The following is a 21,427-nucleotide window of genomic DNA, read 5'->3' as shown; positions in this document are numbered from 1 at the left end:
GTTGATGCCAGTGTTTGCAATAAAAAAAAGAGGTTGTCGCATAGATATCCTGCTTAAAATTTTCGCTTGTCTACCTGACTTCATGGTTGTTGACCACAACCTTCAACGTTTTTAGTTTATACCACATTTCTTGCCATGTTTCTGGGGTTTTTACTCTCACTTTTGTTCTTCCTTATGCATTGATATGATGTAGTTTCTCTTGGTATAGTAATATGGTTGTTAAGTAAACTGCTCAAATAAAGAAAGTCTGCAGTCATGTAACCCGTCCTACACCAAAATTTTAATTGATAAGGTCGTGTGCAGAATCTTGTTAAACACTCTAAATTAAGAGAGATTGATACCAGTATATGAAATTTGGCGCATATTCAAAAGTTGCAAATTAAAAACGGACCACGCAAACCTGTAGAGGTGAATGGCAGAGCGCACCATTGACATAGCCTGAAACAACTCCTAGGACATATCGATCGCATCATGCCCTAGTATTCATCAGTAAAGCACTGTAGCAATCCATGCGTTTTAAATTGACAATTGAATAAATCGCGCACTTGGGATAGTCGACAGGGGCCCATCGTGGGCAAGCAAGCATGACCACACTACCACGTTAAGCAATTTCGACCGCGTGCATAGTTTTGATTTGCAACTTTTGAAAATGCACCAAATGCCATAAACTGTTATCAATCTTTGTCACTTTTGAGTGTTTGGTAACAAATTTGGTATCAAATTGGAGATAACAAGATTCTGCAAACGACCATATCAAATTGTCATAACAAGATCAGGTTTTGGTGTAGGACAGGTTACATGACAGCGGACTTTCTTTATTTGAGCAGTTTATGGATTGATCGATAGTGTTACACTGAAGTTAGCTACCATGATGCAATGCAAGATACTAATCCACTTGTGTATTGCCTTGACTGGTGGATATCGTCAATGTAAATATAACAGAGACATAGGGCATGTTTTCTCCCCCCTCCAATTTAGGATGAACTCTTACCATTCCTTATGTTACGAAAATGAAGACCATATATGCTATGTTATAGAACCACTATGCAGGGAGTATAGTAATATAATCAACCCATTGAAGCAAGGCCATTAATAAATATACCAGAGACATAGGACATGATTTCCCTCCCTCCTCCAATTTAGGATGAACTCTTACCATTCCTTGTGTTACGATAATGAAGACCATATATGCTATGGTATAGAACCAATACAGATGCAGTGAGTATAGTACTATAAGCAAGCCATTGAACAAATAGTAGGAAGGGAATGGCCCTATGACTTTCAGACTAATGACTGCAGAACTGTGGATGACCCTGAAAAGACAAAAAAAAAACCACAATTTTATTAACAAATTGGACAACATATAGAAAAATTTTATCTCCTGATTAATTGGCAGCAGCGCAACATTCCTGAAATTCCCAACATTAAAGGAAGGTGACCTGATATATTTGGAAAATCGAATTCTTTAAAACTTACCTATAACATAAAATGTTGTCCCTTTCAAACATTCATACAAAAAGAACACATAAATGTTCCTTGTAAATGTGACTAATTCCTTATGGAATTACTAACATTTTATACAGCGTGATTTTGGCAGTCTACAGTGTTTTAATTAACGATAATCATCATGATCATGTAATAAATTGGTATCAAATGAGAGATCCTATTTTTCTCATTAACAAACTGAAATTAGGGGTTCCAAATCAGTGTATTTCTGAAGATATGATCAAAAAACTGTTGAATTTATACCACATTTGAGACTAATTCGACAGTTTTGTGAAGATTTCTCCGGAAATATAATGATTTGGAACGCCCAATTTCAATATGTTAATGAGAAAAATATGAGCTTTCACCTGATATTTGATGGGAGGATGAGGCTGTCAATCAGGTTACCCACCTTTAATGTCCATGGCTGTTCAATAGAAGCACACATACAACTTTATTTAACTTTAAAAAGGAGAGGTATTGTTTGCAGTTTTTTTATTGTTGTTGTTGAAAAAACGCAATCGCATTTTCCTCAGGTGCTTAAGTATACACAAAACCGAGGCCCTATTTGTAATGCTCTTATCATATTTACGTTGGTCACCCTCTACACGTATTGTGCAGGATCTAAAACCGTGGATATCTCAGTTTTTAGTGTCCACTGTTACACAGCTTTTAGTCATAAATGGGTCCACGATGAAAATCACCACACACCCCAACCCCACATACACACCCCAACACTGCAATGGTTGCAGGTCATTAGCAGGGACAAGTGATTTGCGCAGAAAAAAAATTCCAATTGCGCGGAACTTTTTTTCAGTGCAAATCATGTATCCCTGCCCATAGGAAAAAATTAGCCAATTGCGCGGAGATTGCGCAGAAAAAAAGTTCCGCGCAAATCATTTGTCCCTGGTTTATTAGTCCAAAGGGTCATTAGTCAAAAAACCCAATAACTTGGTTATCAACCCTAATCCTTAACCAAACCCTATATGTCACCCTGACCTTTAACCTTGAACCCCTAATCTCTAACATAACCATAACTCTATAGTATGTCCAACTCTATCTCTTCTTAGCGTGTGTATATGCCCTGCTGGATTAAGACTATCGCGCACGATTCCAGTCTGCCACTCGGGAATCAAATATGCGTCACTCTCAACTTCAGATGAGACCACAGAATTAGAGAAGGAGAACCGAACTTCTTATACCGCCACGTACAATCGCGCCGTCAGCTATTGGGAGAAAATTGGGGTATTCGGGTCCTTGCCGACGGTGTGGAGACGAACAAAAACAATTCTGCGTCTCATCTGAAGCATCATGGCGCATCAAGTGCGTCTCTCAAATGCGCCCTCATCCATGTCGCACTTGCATGACGCCTCGAGTGTATTCCGAGGGAACCTGAATACCCCCAATTGTTGCTCCATGCCTGTATCAAGATGGCAGTCGAGTCCCGATTCTCTGTCTCTAATTCTGTGGATGAGAAACAATACAGTCCTAACTCTGACCATAACCCTAGTGCCCTAACCCTATTTGGACTAGTAATCAGGCCTCGAAATAAGGCGGGCCCTCGGGCCCTCGGCCCCCGAAAATCAGTGAGGGCCCCCAAAAGATACATCCGGCGGGCCCAAAGGGCCCGCAAAATTTGTGGCAATTTTTATCACTTACGGACTTGAGCTTACTGCAGAATTCAACAGTCATGCAACACCAACAAATCGCCCGACTATATTGCATTCTAAATTCACATTTCAGGAGAATTGAAGTAAATTCAAGGCCAAAAACATTGTTATTTACTTAGATCTTTAATAATATTAGATAGTTATGATGTTAAAGTAGGTGTAATAACTCTGTTTTTTCACATAAAATTGGCCGATATTGTGTTTTTGGTACTTCCGGGATAGCACAATACGCCACTATAATACAGCAGGTCATGAATATTAATGAGGTTCTGTCACTGTGGCGGGTTTATAATAGCACTGCATGACTTTTGCATATTAAATCACTTTTGATTTTGATAAAATTGGAGATATAAAGGAAATGAAAAAGACTGATTAACCGGGACTGATACTAATGACAATGTTTAAAAACAAATCAATTCAAAATAAAATAAAAACTTTTTTTGAAAAAAAAAAACCCAGCATCATCTAAAAACGTTGCTTGCCCTATTTCTTTTTTCTTTGGGCTTCTCTTTCTATTCTTTCTAGTACTTCTTTATGTATTAATTAATTACCTAATTACTTAATTACTCCTACTTATTAAATAATCTATTCATTTGAATGTTAACATATGGGTTATTTGTTTCTTTATTTTCCTTAGGCCCCTACAGTTACTCACTTTTTTGTGGGGTCACATAGGTTCAAATCAATGGCCCAAATTTGGGCCCCCAAAAATTTGTGAGGGCCCTCAAACATTTAAGATCAAGGGCCCAAATGGCCCTCAGAAATTCTGGCTTATTTCGAGGCCTGCTAGTAATGACCCTTCGGTATAATGGGCTGTTTCCACTCTACTTACCAAACAGGAAATATTACTACCCGTGATACAAAGAATGTTAACGCAAATATAGAAAAGTTGATGTGTGCTAGTATATGCACCTTGGCATAGTTGGCCATCTTGGCAGTCTGAAATTAAAAAAAAAAATAGTGAAAAAGAAAAACAAGGTCAATAAATCATTCATTAATCCAATCAAATAACATGAATATTTCCATGTGTTTCAGTAGGCCTACTATGAATACGCTGATGATGGAGACAAAAAATGCACCTTGATTTTTTTTTAAATAATAAAAATATGAGATTTCACGCCAAAAACCTATTTTTCACACTCCCTGTAGGGGATTAGTATGTGCTGGTATGGCTTTTATTTACAAATCTATAAATACTTTGATTTACTTTAGACTAACAATTCAGCAGTTATTCATTTTATTTTATTTTATTTACATTTTGTTTATACAGGGTAGCCTCATCAGCACTTAGTGCTGCTCTCTCTCCCTGAGGGCCCTGTTCTAGTTACAAAGAGTGTAATACTTAATACTACACAACATGTTATAATTATTAATTAGTTACATTTTAAAGCTACATGGAAGTGAAATGGCAGGCAATAAGCTTAAGATTATGTTTGAAAACACTCATGATAGCTACTCAATGACATTGACAAAGAAGATACATAAATTTAATCAAATATCAGCTGGGAGTTCCTAAACCCGAAGATGAATGAAATTTAGGAATAACAAGAGTTGCACTACATTGGTGTCTTGTAGGATATGAGTGAATGGATGATGTATAAATGAAATTTGAATTGAGGTAACTTGGTGCCAGATTGTTGAGACATTTGAAAATAGAACAATACATTGAAATTTCCCATCTTTTGTTAAGTCTAGACCAGTTTAGATCATTTAACATGTCATCAATGGGTGTTAAAATATCTGCACCAAATGTGATCCTAGCCAGTTTATTGTGCTTAATTTGGAGTTTCATAATTCTAGGGTTTTAAGACCAACCTTAATAGCATTCAATCCATTTATCAAGCAATCAATCAATTAATCAAGCAATCAATCAACCACTTACCTCAAGAAAGATATCTGAAGCATCATGTATAATAAGTACAAGGCAGCCAATTCGCGTGAAATTACATACCCACGAGAACCCTAGCAACGACAACGTTGATATATGGTGAACAAGGTTAGCTATAAAGTCCTGTGAATGGAAAATACACAAAGAAACAAAACATCATTAACAGTTGCACTCTATCTGGTATGAGTAAAAAAACATTATCAGCATGATGATTTTTCACATTCAAGATGGAAGAATTTGGACATTAGGACGTTTTGGGGGCATTGTAGCCACCCAGTCTCTTGGGTGGACTCCCAGCTCCCCCCTCCCAGGCAGGTTTGCCAAAAAAAATCAGCCTGAATGAGCTGTTCCATTTGAAATCAACACCCCCTATGGGTCATGACTGATTTTATTTTTAAATTCCAGTTATGATTGTATAGTGCATAGACCAGAAAAGGACTTCCCTGTCTGGTCTATGATACTAACGTACTTACCTAAATGACATTATTGAACACTGATTGTTAGTACATCACCCTGAGTATTACCATGTTAATGCTCTGCTTCCTAGCCGTAGGCTTCAACATAAAAAGCCCAAGTTTTGAGATATATTTCAAAATATCAAGGGCTATCTCAAGAATCACTGAACCAATACTAGGCTTGTTTTTAATGCATTCCTCATGATGATTCCAAATATGGTCATGGAAATGAACAATTCTAACAATTTTGAATTTTTGAAGAAAAAAAAATCGCATTTGTCGTCTGCAGTTAACACCCGCATGGAGAGCTAAATTAGGCTTTGACTTTTGATGTTAGTGCGCATGATCACTCTCCTAGTGAAAACTCTCCTTAACCTCTATGGGAGATTGATGTTCAGCTTACCCACAATTTTTCAAACTTGTTATATTGTTCATTATAAACGATTTCTTTCAAACAAAACCAAATTTTTACTCACTATTGACGGTTTCGATTATAATAGTCGGTAGGCATCATCAGAATGATGGTTGTTGATCTTTTTTCAAGTTGGGCTTATCCTGACTGAAGAAGGTGTATTCTTCCCATACCTCAATTTGAGTAATGTCAGCTAGGAGAGGATCATACATGTGACTAATTAATTGGGCCCCCTCATCACATGCATTGGGTCCTCTTATCATGATCCAAATGGATTATAAATGTCCAACCTGAAGTAAGGATCAACAACCATCATTCTGATGATGCCTACCACCCACGACAAACCATCAATAGTGAGTAAAAGTTTGGTTTTTACCAACAAACCTGATGAATCAATTTCATCGTTTATGTTCACTTCCATTGCTCCCCCCGGCAGCTCTTGAACCCCATGGGCACTACAGGCTGAATTATGCCTCTTTTAGAAGAACTATTTTGATTGGTTACACAGTGGGCTATATCATGTATTGAGCCAATCAGAGATGTGGTAAGAATGGTCAGTCGGCTGAAGGGGATTAAGATAACCATTGCTGAGAACTCAAAAAGCTCTAATTTGATTGGTCACTCAGATGATTATATCATGTAAATAACCAATCAGAGGATCTGTAAGAAAGGTTGTAGTGCCCATGGGGTTAACATCCTTATTTTCAAAAGCCAAAACCTAAGCAACACATTAGTAGAAAGACAAAAACTCTTACAGCATTAGCTAAAATATGATGATACATGTATTCCACAACCAGTAATGCAAGGAGATATTTTACTTTTGCATTTTTTGCTTTCCCAAAATCAGGGTCAGAATCTTGTTTCACAGTGCGAGAATCAATCTTAATTCTCACAGAATAAATTTGTGGGAATCATTTTATTCTTGCAAGTCAACTTTCGTGTAACTGATTCGCGGATTCTCATCGAAATTCTGACCCTAAAAATAATCTGTTTGCATAACCAAATGAAAACTTTCCACACCATTAGAAATGCAGTACCAAGTTGACCCACAAAACGTAGTGGTCCAGGACCACAAGAGTTGCAAGAAACTTGTAGTCACCTGCTCCGCAGCCAAAAGATGATGGGTAGCCACAACAGGCTATTCCAGTTGAAATCCAAACACCACCAAAGGAAGACATGACCTTAATCTCCCACTCAGGGGATGTAGATTTCAAATAAGGTCACTCAATCAGGTAACCCCATTTGAAATCTACATCCCCTGTGTGGAAGATTAAGGTCATTTTTCCATAGCGGTATATGGATTTCAACTGGAATAGCCCATTAATATGTTAATCTTCCTTAGTAGTCTCACCTTAGGTACCTAGCACAAGAATCTGTTTGTGTAACCAATTTATCAACCCATAGGTAAATCAGATACCTACATGACCCTTAACCATCAATGAAATATGCAAGATTTCATTTTCTTGCTTCCGACACTTACCGAGCCTCCTTTAGTGCAGACTCCATTCTATATATGAAACAGGTGTGAGGTTAATTATGTACAAAGATGCTACTGCATAAGGAAAAGAAAAAAAATTGTTTGCTTGCCCTCAATTGAATTTTAACAATTGGGTCGGTCGGTCGGGATTTCTTTGCTTTTTGTTTTTTTTTTGCTTTTTTTTAATTACTAGGAAACTCTAATGTTTGTATTAATTAAGGCTCAAAATATGAAAAATCAGACAATTTTGGTGTCAAAATGAATCAACTAATATTAGAAAACAACTAAAATGTTGAACACAAGCTCTAAAATACATTTTTTTACATCTTCAGAATGCAAAAATTTGAAAAGAAAAAAAACACTTTTTCAGGAATTTCCAAAAATAGGGTCGGTATTCTTTTGTACAGTAAATAGAAAAAAACCACTTTTTTCTGATTTCCAAAATTAGGGTCGGTCGGTTGAGGGCAAGCAAACAACTTTTTTTTTTTTTTGGCCTAAGGGATAGTGACACTATGGTTCAGACCATCTCCCAGGGATGAAAACCGGGGATGAAAACAAGCACTGACATTATTTCCTGAAAATGTGTATTTCCCTATACTTTGTGCAGGGACACTCCAAGCAAAATTTCCTAAAATGAGGAAATTTCCTGAAGATTTACATCCCTAATCTCCCCTCAGACAAGATATTGTACACTTCCCACAATGTATTTCTTCCCTGTACTGATTTGTAATTCAGTGCAACATGGACTGATAGTGACTAGAAATACCTCAATAAACAGAGCTCATAATGCCATTGAGGTATTTCTTGTCACTAGCGACCCATGTTTTGTACTGACTAGTAATTCTGTACAGGGAAGAAATGCACTGGGAGATGTGTAAGAATTTTTTTTTGATCTTGGCTTATTTGAGATATGGTCAAAATTATAGTTCTGCTCCTGGATCATAAGTACCGTAAACACTAATACATACAGAATCCCACAGTGAAGCTATGACCCAAGTTTGATATAAACTTAGGTGGTTTGAATCCAATTAACATTGAATATTTTGGTCGAGCTATGAGTTGTAAATATTGGACAAGACGTAGTCGTACATCTCGTCCAATATGTTAAATTTCATAGCGAGACCAATGTTGGATGAAAAAATCCATCCAATTTTATCATTATTATATTTTCAGAATCTATTATTTTCTTATTTTCCACAAATTTTTTAATTCCTTACTATTTGTGAGCACTGCTAGGCGGGACTTGACATTTTAATGGGAATTACAATTGAAATCAAATCTCTAATAACACCCTCTTTTGAAAAATGGGGGTGTTAATTGGAAAGAATACTGTATTTAATAAATAGATACCGTCAAAATTTGATAATAAACAAGTTGCCCGGGTAAGAACAAATTTTTTACAGTAACTACCGTAAAAAATTTTGAGCAACTCGTTAATAGGCACATATGTGACACGATCTGCTCCATGGGGGCCAAAGGAGGCATTTTTGAAAATTGAGTTTCTGTAATTATTACATTATACATACAATAGGCTATAATTTACTGAAAACACCAAAGGTCTAGCATACTTGGTTCAAAAGTTATGAAGTTTTTTGATGTCTATTTTCTTATGTATTTTATTGTTTTTTTATTCCATATTTTTAACTTTATCTCAGCTTCAAATTTGCCGCCTTTGGCCCCCATGGACCAGATTGTGTCACATATGTTTATTATAAAATTTTCACGGTATGATGTGCTAAGCTTTACAAAATCCACCCATAGTCCTGATAACATCTAATATTAGCAACTTGCTCATAATGGTCAATTGATTTCTTGTCAAGATTTGATGGCTTTTTCTTTTTTTAGAAATTGTGAGTTGCAATGCTAGTAGTAGAAAACACACACACAAATTTATAACAAGCAGGCATGAGAATGGCTTTTTTGAAAATTGCCCGAAAAAGCGTGTGAATTTGGCCTTAAAGGAATACCAGGCTGAAAATAAATAAAAATGTGTAAAATTGGACAACAAACTGCAAAAGCCTGAATATTCTCATGCCTGAACAAGGCTGCAATGTGAAAAAAATGTGGAGAACTCTTCATGAGAGCCAGAAGCTTTGCTGGGTCTCATAAGAGGCAGCACCAAGGGAGGCATGGGGGAAATCACTCCCCCTCAGAACTCTTGGCCCCCAGTTCCCCCAAGTAAAAACCCAAAATTAAGAAAATTTCCACTTCCCGGCCACATGTTGATTTTGTCCACCTCCCCAAAATTCACTTCCCCCAAATCACTTTCCCCCATGACCCCCCCCACCAAAAAACAATTCCAGGTGCTGCCACTGGTTCTCCCAGGTATAGCCCCACTGGTTCTCCCAGGTATAGCCCAGCTACAAATCCTTACCTTCCTCCGGACATCTGTGAAAATGGAGAGCATTAGTGAGAGATAAAATGACGCTTCTATAACATAGTAGTTGTAGATGGGTGTGGTCAAACTCTGAAATGAAAAAATATGTAAAAATATGAGAATATTAATCAAATTAGTGTAGCATACAGTGGAGAAACACATACACACACACCCCTACGTGCATGGTATTCAAAGCAAGGAGTTGTGAGCTTGTGATACACACATGTGTAAATGGGGTTTGTAATGGCATTCAAAGTGAGGACATTTTTACTAACAACACATTCAAAGTGAGGTCACCTCACTTTGTCTGAAAACGTGCATATAAAGTGAGATAATAGACTATACCCCCTATAGGAAGAGTGTTATCCAATGCACATACTCACAAAGCAAGGTTCAAAGCTTTGTCAAAATGTCCTCACTTTGATTAAACGATAGATTATCCTCGCTTTGAATGGCTCAGCGAACAAATCCCCATGAATAATCGCCTCCTAACGTGGTCTTCTGAATCGGTACTCAATCGACATACCGAGGACATTTTCCTCCCATTTTGTTTATGTATTTTTGTATGTTTGGTATTTAGCCCAGCAACTGCGGACATTATATCTCATGTACGATAGAGGACGTATTTCACAAATTCACTCGACATGCAATTGTGGTCGATCCCGCTATCGTGTGCAGTCACCCAATAATACTTACATGGAATGGAAAGTTGTACCAGTAACTGTTTGTATCCCAAAACCATGACTCGTATGGTACTGTGTACATGCCATAGGACCATGCCGCCAAGTAGAACACAAATCGCCAACTGTAAATAAAGCAAACATAAATAAAAATCTCTTTAAAAGGTTTAAGCAGCACCAAGTTGTTTTAACCTTGTTTTTTACAGAGCTCTGTGGAAGATTAAGGCCATGATGTCTTCCATTTTTAAGAGGGAGTATGAATTTCAAATTGGATTACCTGAACGAGTGGCTCCATTTGAAAACTTTACCCCCTTTGTGGGCGATTTAAGATCAAGATCATGTCTTCCACAGGGGAGATGGATTTCAAATGGAATAGTCCAATAAGCAGGAGGGCATCTCCATCTCAAAAAACAAAGTCATATTTTTTTAATATCAAACTTTTGAAAACCTTAAATATTTCCTTTTCTTCCTGATCTATCGCAACCCTATTATCAATTTTTCTTCTAATACCAGCAAAATATCCATGAGCAACCACTCCCAAAGCAATGCTAATCAACTGCGTGCTATAGGCTTCAACATTTAAGATATTTCCTTAAGAGCTATCTTAAGGACTACCTAAACCAATACTAGCCTTGTTTGTACTCATTTTAATTAATTTTTCATGCTGATTCCAAATATGGTCAAGAAAATTTTCAATTCTGACATTTTTGAATTTTTTTTAAAACAAATAGATTTTTTTGCCAGCAGTACAAACGAATAAACAGCTCACATCTATGCAAATTAGAGGTTTTAATTAAAAGTGACTTAAAATTTATAATTTTATCCATCTAAGATCCAAAAACAAAATTATGACCTATATTAATTGCGCAGAGTACGGAAGTGTTTGTCATAAGTATGCTTAGCTCATTTGTAATAGGTGAAATGAAAATAAAGCACCCACTCCACATCGTAACTTAAGGTCATGTTATTGTGCATTAGCCATTTTGCCTGGGTGTCTTGATACTTTTACACAGGCCTGAACCCAGGTAATATCATTTGACGGGAATGGGGGCTTACGAGAGGTTTGGGGGCTTAAGAATTAATTACACCATCAGTTACACCAGTTAATTTTGTTTGATGGTATCACTAGGATCCACAACATGTTCATCTATCAGGGCATAGTTCTTTAACCCCAATACATTTGTACATTCATTGAATGACCTTCAAAAATATGGGCACAAAAACTCATACTCAGCAACTTGAGGTCAAATTTTGCACTATGAGTGTTTAATTGAGGTTATTTAACTATGCCATTGAGATGAGGCCATTGTGGTCCATAGTATAAGGGGGCTTACCTGGGGTTTAGGGCTTAATATATTCAATTGCAGCATCAGCTGCATGTATGTAAGCTGCGCGAAATCAAACCCTTGGTGATTTCTGACGCAGGCTTTCATACTGTAAGCAGTCTTCCTATAGTGTGTTCAGTCTAAGGTGGAAAATGACCTCCACCAAAGTGTGTGGATTTTACTCAAATTGGGCAAAGGTCATGTTGCCAACTTTTGGTAGAACATAATTGTTAGAGATCATTTAGAGAAAGATGGAAACAACTTTGGACAGGGTGCATTTCTAAATTTATAATATTAATAATTGCAAAGACAGGAAAGAAATATCTCAGGTTTGCTCAAAACTGAAAATACTATATATAAGAGGAGCATTCCTCACTAACAAGGATAACAATGGTTATGAGATAAGAATGGTTGACCTAACCTCTCCATGTGCTCTTTGGTGAATGGAAGGGAAAGAAGGAAGCAGTGGCGGCGCCAGGAATTTCGGTGGGGGGGTAACCAATTTTGTGCAAAATTGCAGTAAAAAGTAGTAATTTTTCATAATTTTGGGTTTTTACGGTGGGGTAACAGTGGTGCCAGAGTTCTGACTGGGGGGAATTGCCCCATCATGACCCCCCCCCCCCCCATGGTGCCACCACTGGAAGGAAGGAATAAAGAGAGAAGATGAACGAAGAAGTTGTTTGTTTGGGATGGGATTCGAACCCGAGACCCCTTGCATGCCAAGCACTAGGTCGCCCACCAGTAGCTGTTAGAGTTTTGCTGGCCCAGCCAAGGAATTTGTGCGTATGACTTGGCATGATTGCATCATCAAATCATGTGAGATGCATGCATGCGCAGTGGCTTTCAGCTGAAGTATTTTGTAGCATGCGGTGTAGTTAGGATTAATGGATGCATCTGGTCATGTCAGGGGAGGCCGGCCAAGATGTCAGTGGGTTTTACACATAAACACGAAAATGTCTCAAATAATTACAAAAGTGATACATGTTATCAAGCAATATTTTATCAGTCTAAATCCGTTGAGGTCCGACAGTGAACCTCATTGTAAGTACTGTTTTTTTTTTTTTTTGTATGAATAACGCACTATGTTTTATAAAATACTAAAACATTCACACATGAACGCAATAGCTATGCATGGTGTAGTGGTCTGCAGGCTTTCCTGTCATCCACGCAGTCCAAGTTCAATCCCCATCCCCAGCGCAGGAAATTTTTTTTCTTCACATTCACTTTGAATCCAAAATCATTTATTTTCATGTGAAAATGTATATTGCACTAGGAAATATATTTGTGCACTTTTTTCAGTAACAGGGCCAATAGAGCTAAAAACACACATCGGCTCGGGGGGAAATAATTGCGTCCAACGTCCAAGCAGTGTTGCCGTCATATTATTTGTTTTGCTTACGATATTGGCTGTTGCCGCATTAAAATAACCTCGGCCACCATCGTCTGGGTCATATACCATCTTTATTGAACATACCATAGGTGTATGTTGAAACCTTTACATGTACTGAAACAAACCAATTGATGGATGAATCCATTAACCCAATTAACACTTTAAAAATCTTCTTTTGACCCACTTGCAATTTTGTTTACCATGTGTAGAAAAATAGCTCATCTATTCTTAGTAACCATTCAGAGTGTCATGTTTATTAACATAGCTTCAGTGCTCTTTTCGTTTCTTCCATAAACCAGCTGGCGTTGCACGGATCCACCATCTTGCTAACTAAACAAGTTTTCTTGTTTTTTCGTGATTTTCTAGCATTGCGCCATAATGTTTTTGAGGTATTTAAATCACATATTTGTCTAGGTGGCCGCGTACGCACACACAACACACACTCTGAGGCAGGGTTGTAGCTAGAGAATTTTTAGTGCTGGGTTGTATTGAGGAATTTTTTGTGAACAGAACAATTTAATGGCAAATTACCTAAATTTGGCCAAATTCTATGAGATTTTGCAATTTTTGAGTGCTGGGTGCTAGAGCTTAAATTGATTATCAGTGGTGGGCTCTAAATCTGAGTGCCGGGCTCTGCCGCCCACCACGGCCCACCGTAGCTACATCCCTGCTCTTAGGGCAGAACCTCATTTTGAGATGACCATGTAAAGGGTCAATATCTAATAACCAGGGACAAGTTATTTGCGCGGAAAAAAATAGCCAATTGAGCGGAACTTTTTTTCAGTGCAAATCACGTATCCCTGCCCATAGAAAAAAATAGCCAATTGCACGGAGATTGCGCAGAAAAAAAGTTCCGTGCAAATCACTTGTCCCTGCTAATATCAGAATTTACTGATTCATAACAAAATAGCCTAAAATTAAAAACAAAATTCTGAATGGAATTCCTGGAAAACCTTAAAGCAATGTGTTTTTGTGCACATTTCGACCCGGCTGTAGCTAAGGTCCAAATGATAACAACAAATTGACGCAAGCGATCACTTTTTCTTGTATACTAAATCCCACTTTTTAAAAGGTGTCTCTATTTTGCATGTACACAATTGGGGGCTAAAAGGTTCATATTCGAGAAAATTCCACTCACGACCCAATAAATAAAAAAATCCTGGCTACTGGCCTGGTCACATTGTTTTGTCTTTAAAATAAATTTTACACCAAATTTATCTCAAGGGTTTTCTTCTGCCTTTTGCCTTTATTACTAAATAAGTCAATATTAATTAGGTCTTTCCAAATGCATGTTTCATTCACTCCTTCTGTTAGCCTTTGCATTGTATTTTTACTTTTTATTCATTTTCTGGAGGAAAGAAAAAGTCTTCTTTGTCTTGCGCTTTTAACCTAATAACATCTCTCTCCTAAATCCTCAATCTTCTTTTCTTTTTTCCTGTGTACAATTGTTGTAAGCTTGAATAATAATTATTATTTTAAGTAGGAGAAATTTGTAAATGTACATGTCAACGGTCGGAGCCCTTAAACATTTGGAAAACTCTTTCAATGATTAAATGGGCTTTTTTTTCGATCAGAATTAAGCTACCAAATTAAACCAAAAATCAGGCCTGGAAAAAATGTTAAAATTGCCCAGTAAGCTTTATTTTTTCCCTCCAAATCATAAAATTTCCTGGCAAGGAATTCCGGAATTCTTAAACATTAGAAATCGGTATCTCTTCCAATATTGCATCATTGTGCCTTTCAAATCTGCAAGAAAATTTACCCAAAAGAGCCAGACTGACTAAGATTTGGGGATTTTGGGATGTATTGTGCGTATTTTTGTAAAGAAAGAGAGCAAGGTATACCAACTTGAAGTGGGGAAACAAAATACAGGCTAGACAGTATGCAGAGGGGGACAAAAAACACAACAAAAGTAGGCATAGAAGTAGGTAAAGTTCGATAGCCAAAAATTACCAATTCCAAGGCCCACAGAAGTGTTAAACCTGCAAAAACAACACGGATCAATAGGAATACATAAGTGCACTGGAACAAGTGATGAAAATCACTATGCACATAAGCAGACATAGAGAACCAAACAACCAATGTAGGTACAGGCAAAGTTTGATGGCCAAAAATTGCCAATTAGCCCACAGAAGTGTCAGGAAAACAGTACAAAAGTGTACAATGATGAAAATCACTGTGTACATAAGCAGACAACAACAACAAAAAACCGACGTTTCGAGCAGATAAACTGCTCTTCTTCAGGGACAGACAACAAAATATAAAATCAAACAGCAAAAACTACATGCTGTAGTTTAAAAACAAATTCAAGTCAAAAACTGAAGGCAAGTTCAAATAGAACTCGGTAGCAAACACGACAACAAGCTCAGAGCAAAATAAGCTGTGTTTTTGTACTGCAAAAGGGGATTGATTTTGACTAAAAAACGAAAAACTAGTGAAAAGTGAAAAAATGCAGATCTGTTTGGGTCATTTGCAAAAAAAACCAAAAAAAAACGACCGACCATACAGGAAATATCTGCCTGTAGAACTCACCAGCATTCAGAGAATTTCTTGAGTCTGCTGGGTCTCTCCGCGTTGCGTCGTCTGCGGAACCATCTCTCAACTCTACGCACCGACCAATCAAGCTGCTTAGCCAGACCCTGTAACCGCTTATCATCAGGAAATCTGGATACGGATTGGAATGCTTTCTCTAAGATGAGGTTATCCTCAGCTGGACGGCCATTGACTGCGGGTACCCCCAGGAAACGGGCGACGGGTGACGCTATTAACCTGTGAAGATAAAAGAGGCAACAATAGTAAAGAACATTTTAGTTTTCGCAGCACAAAATTTTAACAATTTGAAAAGAATCATTATCTTTGAGGAATGTAATTTTCACAAAACCACCGCCGAGGTTCGAACCCATAACCTCTCACACCACAGTCAAGCTAACTTGAAGTCTGCAAAATAAGCCGATAACAAGTTTTAATGTGGGTGCTGCGAAAAACACTACGGGTATTTTAGTAGTACTAGGGTTTGCTCACACACACTATCAAATATGTGCTGAGCGCCTCATACATGTAACTTGGTAGTCCCTAGTGTAACATGTTGTTCACCTTATTTACCTTCCAAATTTTGCTTCCGTTTCTTTATAATTTTACATAATTATTATGCTCTGACATTGATTTATTCCTTGCTGCAAATGAATTGAGCTGGTGATCTCAATGATCAACTTTCACTCTGTGGCAAATATTATATTCCCTTTGGAAGATTAATTCAGTAATTGGGCTATTCCAATATTAAAAATCACCCCCCCCCCCTTGATAAAAATGTTTTTCAACCAAATTCAACAGTTTTAGCTGGTCCAGATCCAAACACTTTAAATCCAAAAACAGTGGAAAAGATGCATATTAGATTTTTGAATTTCAAACAAAATTAGCCAGTAAGAACCAACATTTACAAAATCCTTGTCTGGATTTCATCATTTTCAGCTGGATTTTTACATAAACTGTGTTAAAATGTTCAATTGCAGTGTGGATTGACATAGTTCATCAAGAATTGGAACAGCAGTGTCAGCTTCCAGGGGAGGGTGGATTTCAAATGGACTAGCCCATTATGTAAATGCTAGGAGGGCAAGATTCATATTACACAGAATACACACCTTTCATTTCATCCAATAGGCAAAAGATTTCAGTCCTTGATTATAGACTTTTTTGTCAAATGTCAAATTGGCATGTAGTTGATTCAAAAACTGACTTCTAAGTTGAGGGTTCAAAGGTTTATTCTAAAATATTAATGCAAATATCAGAACTAGATAGCTACTTCATCAATACCAATATCAGCAGTAGATATCTACTTCATCAACAGTATCAGCAGTAGATAGCTACTTCATCAACACCAAAATCAGCAGTAGATAGTTACTTCATCAATACCAAAATCAGCAGTAGATAGTTACTTCATCAATACCAATATCAGCAGTAGATAGCTATTTCATCAATACCAAAGTAGTGGTTTATAGCTACTTTATTCAGTAGTACATTGCTACATCATCAATACCAATATCAGCAGCAGATGGCTACTTCATCAACACCAGTATCCGCAGTAGATAGATACTTCATCAACACCAAAATCAGCAGTAGTTAGCTACTTCATCAATACCAATATCAGCAGCAGATGGCTACTTCATCAATATCAATACCAGCAGCAGATAGATACTTCATCAATACCAATGTCAGCAGTAGATAGCTACTTTATTAATACCAATATTAGTAGTATATATAGCTACTTCATCAATACTAATGTAGCAGTAGATAGCTACTTTATTAATACCAATATCAGTAGTAAATAGCTACTTCATCAATACCAATATCAACAGAAGATACCTACTTCATCAATACCAATATCAGCAATAGATATCTACTTCATCAACACCTGTATCAGCAGTAGATGGCTACTTTATAAACACCAACATCAGCAGTAGATATCTACTTCATCAACACCAAAATCAGCAGTAAATACATGTAGCTACTTCATCAATACCAGTATCAGCAGTAGATAGCTACTTCATCAATACCAATGTAGTGGTAGATACCAATATCAGCAGAAGATAGCTACTTCATCAATACCAATATCACCCGTATACTTCATCAATACTAATGTCAGCAGTAGATAGCTACGTTATTTTACCAATATCAACAGTAGATAGCTACTTTAATAGTACCAATATCAGCAGTAGATAGACTTTATATTTAATACCAATATCAGCAGTAGATAGCTACTTCATCAACACCAATATCAGCAGTACTTGATACCAAATCAGCAGAAGATATGTATGACATGAACACAAATATCAGTAGCATATAGCTAAGTACTTCATCAATGTCAGCAGTTAGATAGCTACTTAAAATTGATGTATACCAATATCAGCAGCAGATAGCTACTTCACTAATACCACAATATCAGCAGTAGATAGTTACTTCATCAACACCAAAAACAGCAGTAGACACCTACTTCAGCAACTTCATCAATACCAATATCAGCAGTAGATAGCTACTTCATCAATACCAATATCAGCTGTAGATAGTTACTTCATCAATACCAATATCAGCAGAAGATAGCTACTTCATCAATACATTTATTAGCAGTAGATACCTACTTCATCAATACTGATATCAGCAGAAGATAGCTACTTCATCAATACCTTTATTAGCAGTAGATACCTACTTCATCAATACTGATATCAGCAGTAGACAGCTACTTCATCAATACCAATATCAGCAGTAGAGATAACTACTTCATCAATACTGATATCAACAGTAGACAGCTACTTCATCAATACCCTTATTATCAGTAGATAGCTACTTCATCAATATTGATATCAGCAGTAGATTGCTACCCTATCAATACCAGCATTTGGTATGGATTCAACAAAAATTTGAGACAAACCTTTTTTTTTGGGGGGGGGCCTTATGTGTCATTGGCCTCTGAACATGTTTAAAGCAAATCCTCCTATGTAAACTGTCGGCAATTTTGTTTTAAACATGTTCAGGGGCCACAAGCACATAGGAGGTTTTTCATGCCTAACGTCAGATATTTCTGTTGTCTTAACATATAATTCATTACGCCAGGGTAGTTAATCATCATTCCCCATATAGTCTGCAACAACATAAGGCTATTCCAATTGAAATCCACACCCCCTATGGAAGACATGACCTTTACCTCCCACACAGGGGGTTGAAAATGTCAAATGTAATCACCCATTCATGTAAACCCATTTGAAATTCACACTCCCTGTGTGGACGATTAAAGTTGTGTCTTCCACAGTGGGTGTATGGATTTTGACTGGAATAGCCCATACAGTCTCTTCAATTGGTTACATATTTATGACTGTCTGTATTTTCTCAAGGCGAAGGTGGTTTTAAGGTGACACACTAACCGTCAGGCCTTGAAAGTCACATTTTCATGGGCACTCATTTTAGGCCAGTGAGCACAGGGCACAAAGGCCACTGAAAAATGCTTTGACATTGAAGGGCAACAAGGTCAAGTTTAAGAGCAACAGAGGACATGGCTTTCATGGGCTCCCTGAATTTCGAGGCTTGTTATAATCAGTTCAAAATCCTGAAAAGGCTTATAGTAAAACATTTGCCTCTAATTGTGCGCAGTTCTATCAGAATCGGTAAATGTTGACCAAGTTATTTAATAATCAGGGAGAAAATATTACAATGGAGATGTCATAGTTGGCAGTGGTGATACAAACCCACCCTTTTTATTTCAAACCCACCCTTTATATTTGATACCCTTTATACCAAAACTCAGAAACCCACCCTTTCTAAGCGTGGTTACTACTTACTAATCATAGATAAGTAGTAGTCCAGGTCCAGGAGTAGTTCCAGTAACTGTAACTCGTCAATAGATGTCATTATGTTTATGATAAAGACTGCAGTCTTGCTTGCAGGACTAGGTCCAGGAGGTGCAGATTTGCATCCAAATAGAATTTTTTCAAACCCACCCTTTTAAGCATTTTGTGGACCTCTCAAACCCACCCTTTCTAAAGCGTGGGTTACCAACAGTGGATGTCCGTGGCGAGCGGTAGCCGTCGGGTTATTCCATTTTCCGTGATTTGGGTCGGGAAATTAAAAAAGTATACCTCATTCTTATTTACTGTGACAATTTGTGACATACAGGCACTTGGCAAATACCTTTATTTAGCAAGCATCGACATCCAAACTTCTTTTTAAAAAATTTCTGTAGCTCCACCTTAAGCAATAATAATAACAGATGAAGTCCACCCAAGGCTGTTTATGATCAAGGTAGGATTAATGTTTAGACAAAATACTAACTGCCATGTTGTATGGGTAACATCCACTATTGAATGAGGCCTACACACTGTGAGATGCTTCTTTTGAAGAAGTACAATTCACCGCTACAGAAACTGGGTAATTAATCTCAGATCTCTCTCCCTCTCAGTATCTCTCCCACCTCTTCTCACTCTCTTAAAGATCAAAATAAAATGTACCCTTTAAAGGGAGGTGACCTGATATATTTGGAAAATCAAATTCCTTTAAGGGGGTACTACACCCCTGCCCAAATGTGTGCCTATTTTTGCATTTTTCTTAAAAATTATAGCGCATTGGGGATAAGTATGATATGTATATTATAGGGGCAAGGACTACAACTACTGCACTGGAAATTTTATTTCAGCACAGACAACACTCACAACAGTTGTGGAGTTACAGTCAAAAATGAGGGAAAACCAATATTTGATCAATAAATCAATAACTCCTTGCTTTGAGGTGCTGAATTTTCAGTACAGTAGTTGTAGTCCTTGTCCCTATAATATACATATCTTACTTGTCACAAATGTGTTACAATTTTGGAGAAAAATGCAAAAAGAGGCACAAAATTGGCCAGGGGTGTAGTACCCTCTTAAACTTACGTATGACATAAAATGTTGTCCCTTTCAAACATTCATGCGAAAAGAACACATAAATGTTCTTTTCAAATGTGACTAATTCCTTGACAGCGTAATAAAAGTAGTCTACAGTGTTTTTGTTAATGATAATCATTATGCTCATGTAATAAATTGATATCAAATGAGAGATCCTATTTTTCTCATTAACATATTGAAATTTAGGAGTTCCAAATCATTGTATTTCCGAAACTATCATAATTAATCAATAATTCATTTTTTTATGATTTCTCCGGCAATATACCGATTTGGAATGTCTAATTTCAATATGTTAATGAGAAAAAAATGAGCTTTCATCTGATACCAAAATAAAGTGGGGGATGACTATGAGGCTGTCAATCAGGTTACCACCTTTAAAAACTAGAATTAACATGATTACATGGTTTGTAAATAAGGTGGCCCCCATATAAAGGTGTGTAAATAACAAAGATTTGGAAATTATACAAATAAAAAATAATATGCAAATAACACGACACAAAACTATACAGCACATCAGGCCACCTGTTGCTCTTTCTCTCTCATACCCATAACCACCCCTACACCTCCACACACAAATACCTTTAAAAATTGATTTAAATGTCAAAGCCTGTTTCAACACATTATGGTTTGTTTTTCTTCCTGGTTTCAAAATTAGCATGAATTTTGCAATGCATACCAGTAATACCTGCATAACTGGTTATGGGCTGATGAACCAGCCTAAATAAACACAGCTATCTTGCATACTATTTGCTACCTTTTGTCCTTTATTATCTATTATCAGCAGTTTGTAAACACTACAGAAATTAAGATAAAGATTTCACAACTAAATTGTGATGGCACAAGC

At 37.1% G+C, this 21,427-nt stretch overlaps 1 protein-coding gene across 1 annotated transcript in view; it reads right to left on the bottom strand.

The window, feature by feature from the left end:
- Positions 1–21,427, bottom strand: part of LOC140162576 (ceramide synthase 6-like) — a 61,729-nt gene that overhangs the window by 973 nt on the left and 39,329 nt on the right. Inside the window, exons 2-7 of the mRNA XM_072185835.1 lie at positions 15,692–15,928; positions 10,461–10,569; positions 9,762–9,854; positions 5,038–5,166; positions 3,988–4,094; positions 1,157–1,313 (exon numbers count right to left, since the gene is read on the bottom strand). Of these exons, the coding sequence (XP_072041936.1) occupies positions 1,157–1,313; positions 3,988–4,094; positions 5,038–5,166; positions 9,762–9,854; positions 10,461–10,569; positions 15,692–15,928 (832 nt within the window). The remainder of the gene's footprint in view (positions 1–1,156; positions 1,314–3,987; positions 4,095–5,037; positions 5,167–9,761; positions 9,855–10,460; positions 10,570–15,691; positions 15,929–21,427) is intronic.

The sequence above is a fragment of the Amphiura filiformis genome, chromosome 10 (genome assembly GCF_039555335.1).
Source record: "Amphiura filiformis chromosome 10, Afil_fr2py, whole genome shotgun sequence".
Taxonomy (NCBI): Eukaryota; Metazoa; Echinodermata; class Ophiuroidea; order Amphilepidida; family Amphiuridae; genus Amphiura; species Amphiura filiformis.
This window is presented reverse-complemented; position numbering and strand designations above follow the sequence as displayed.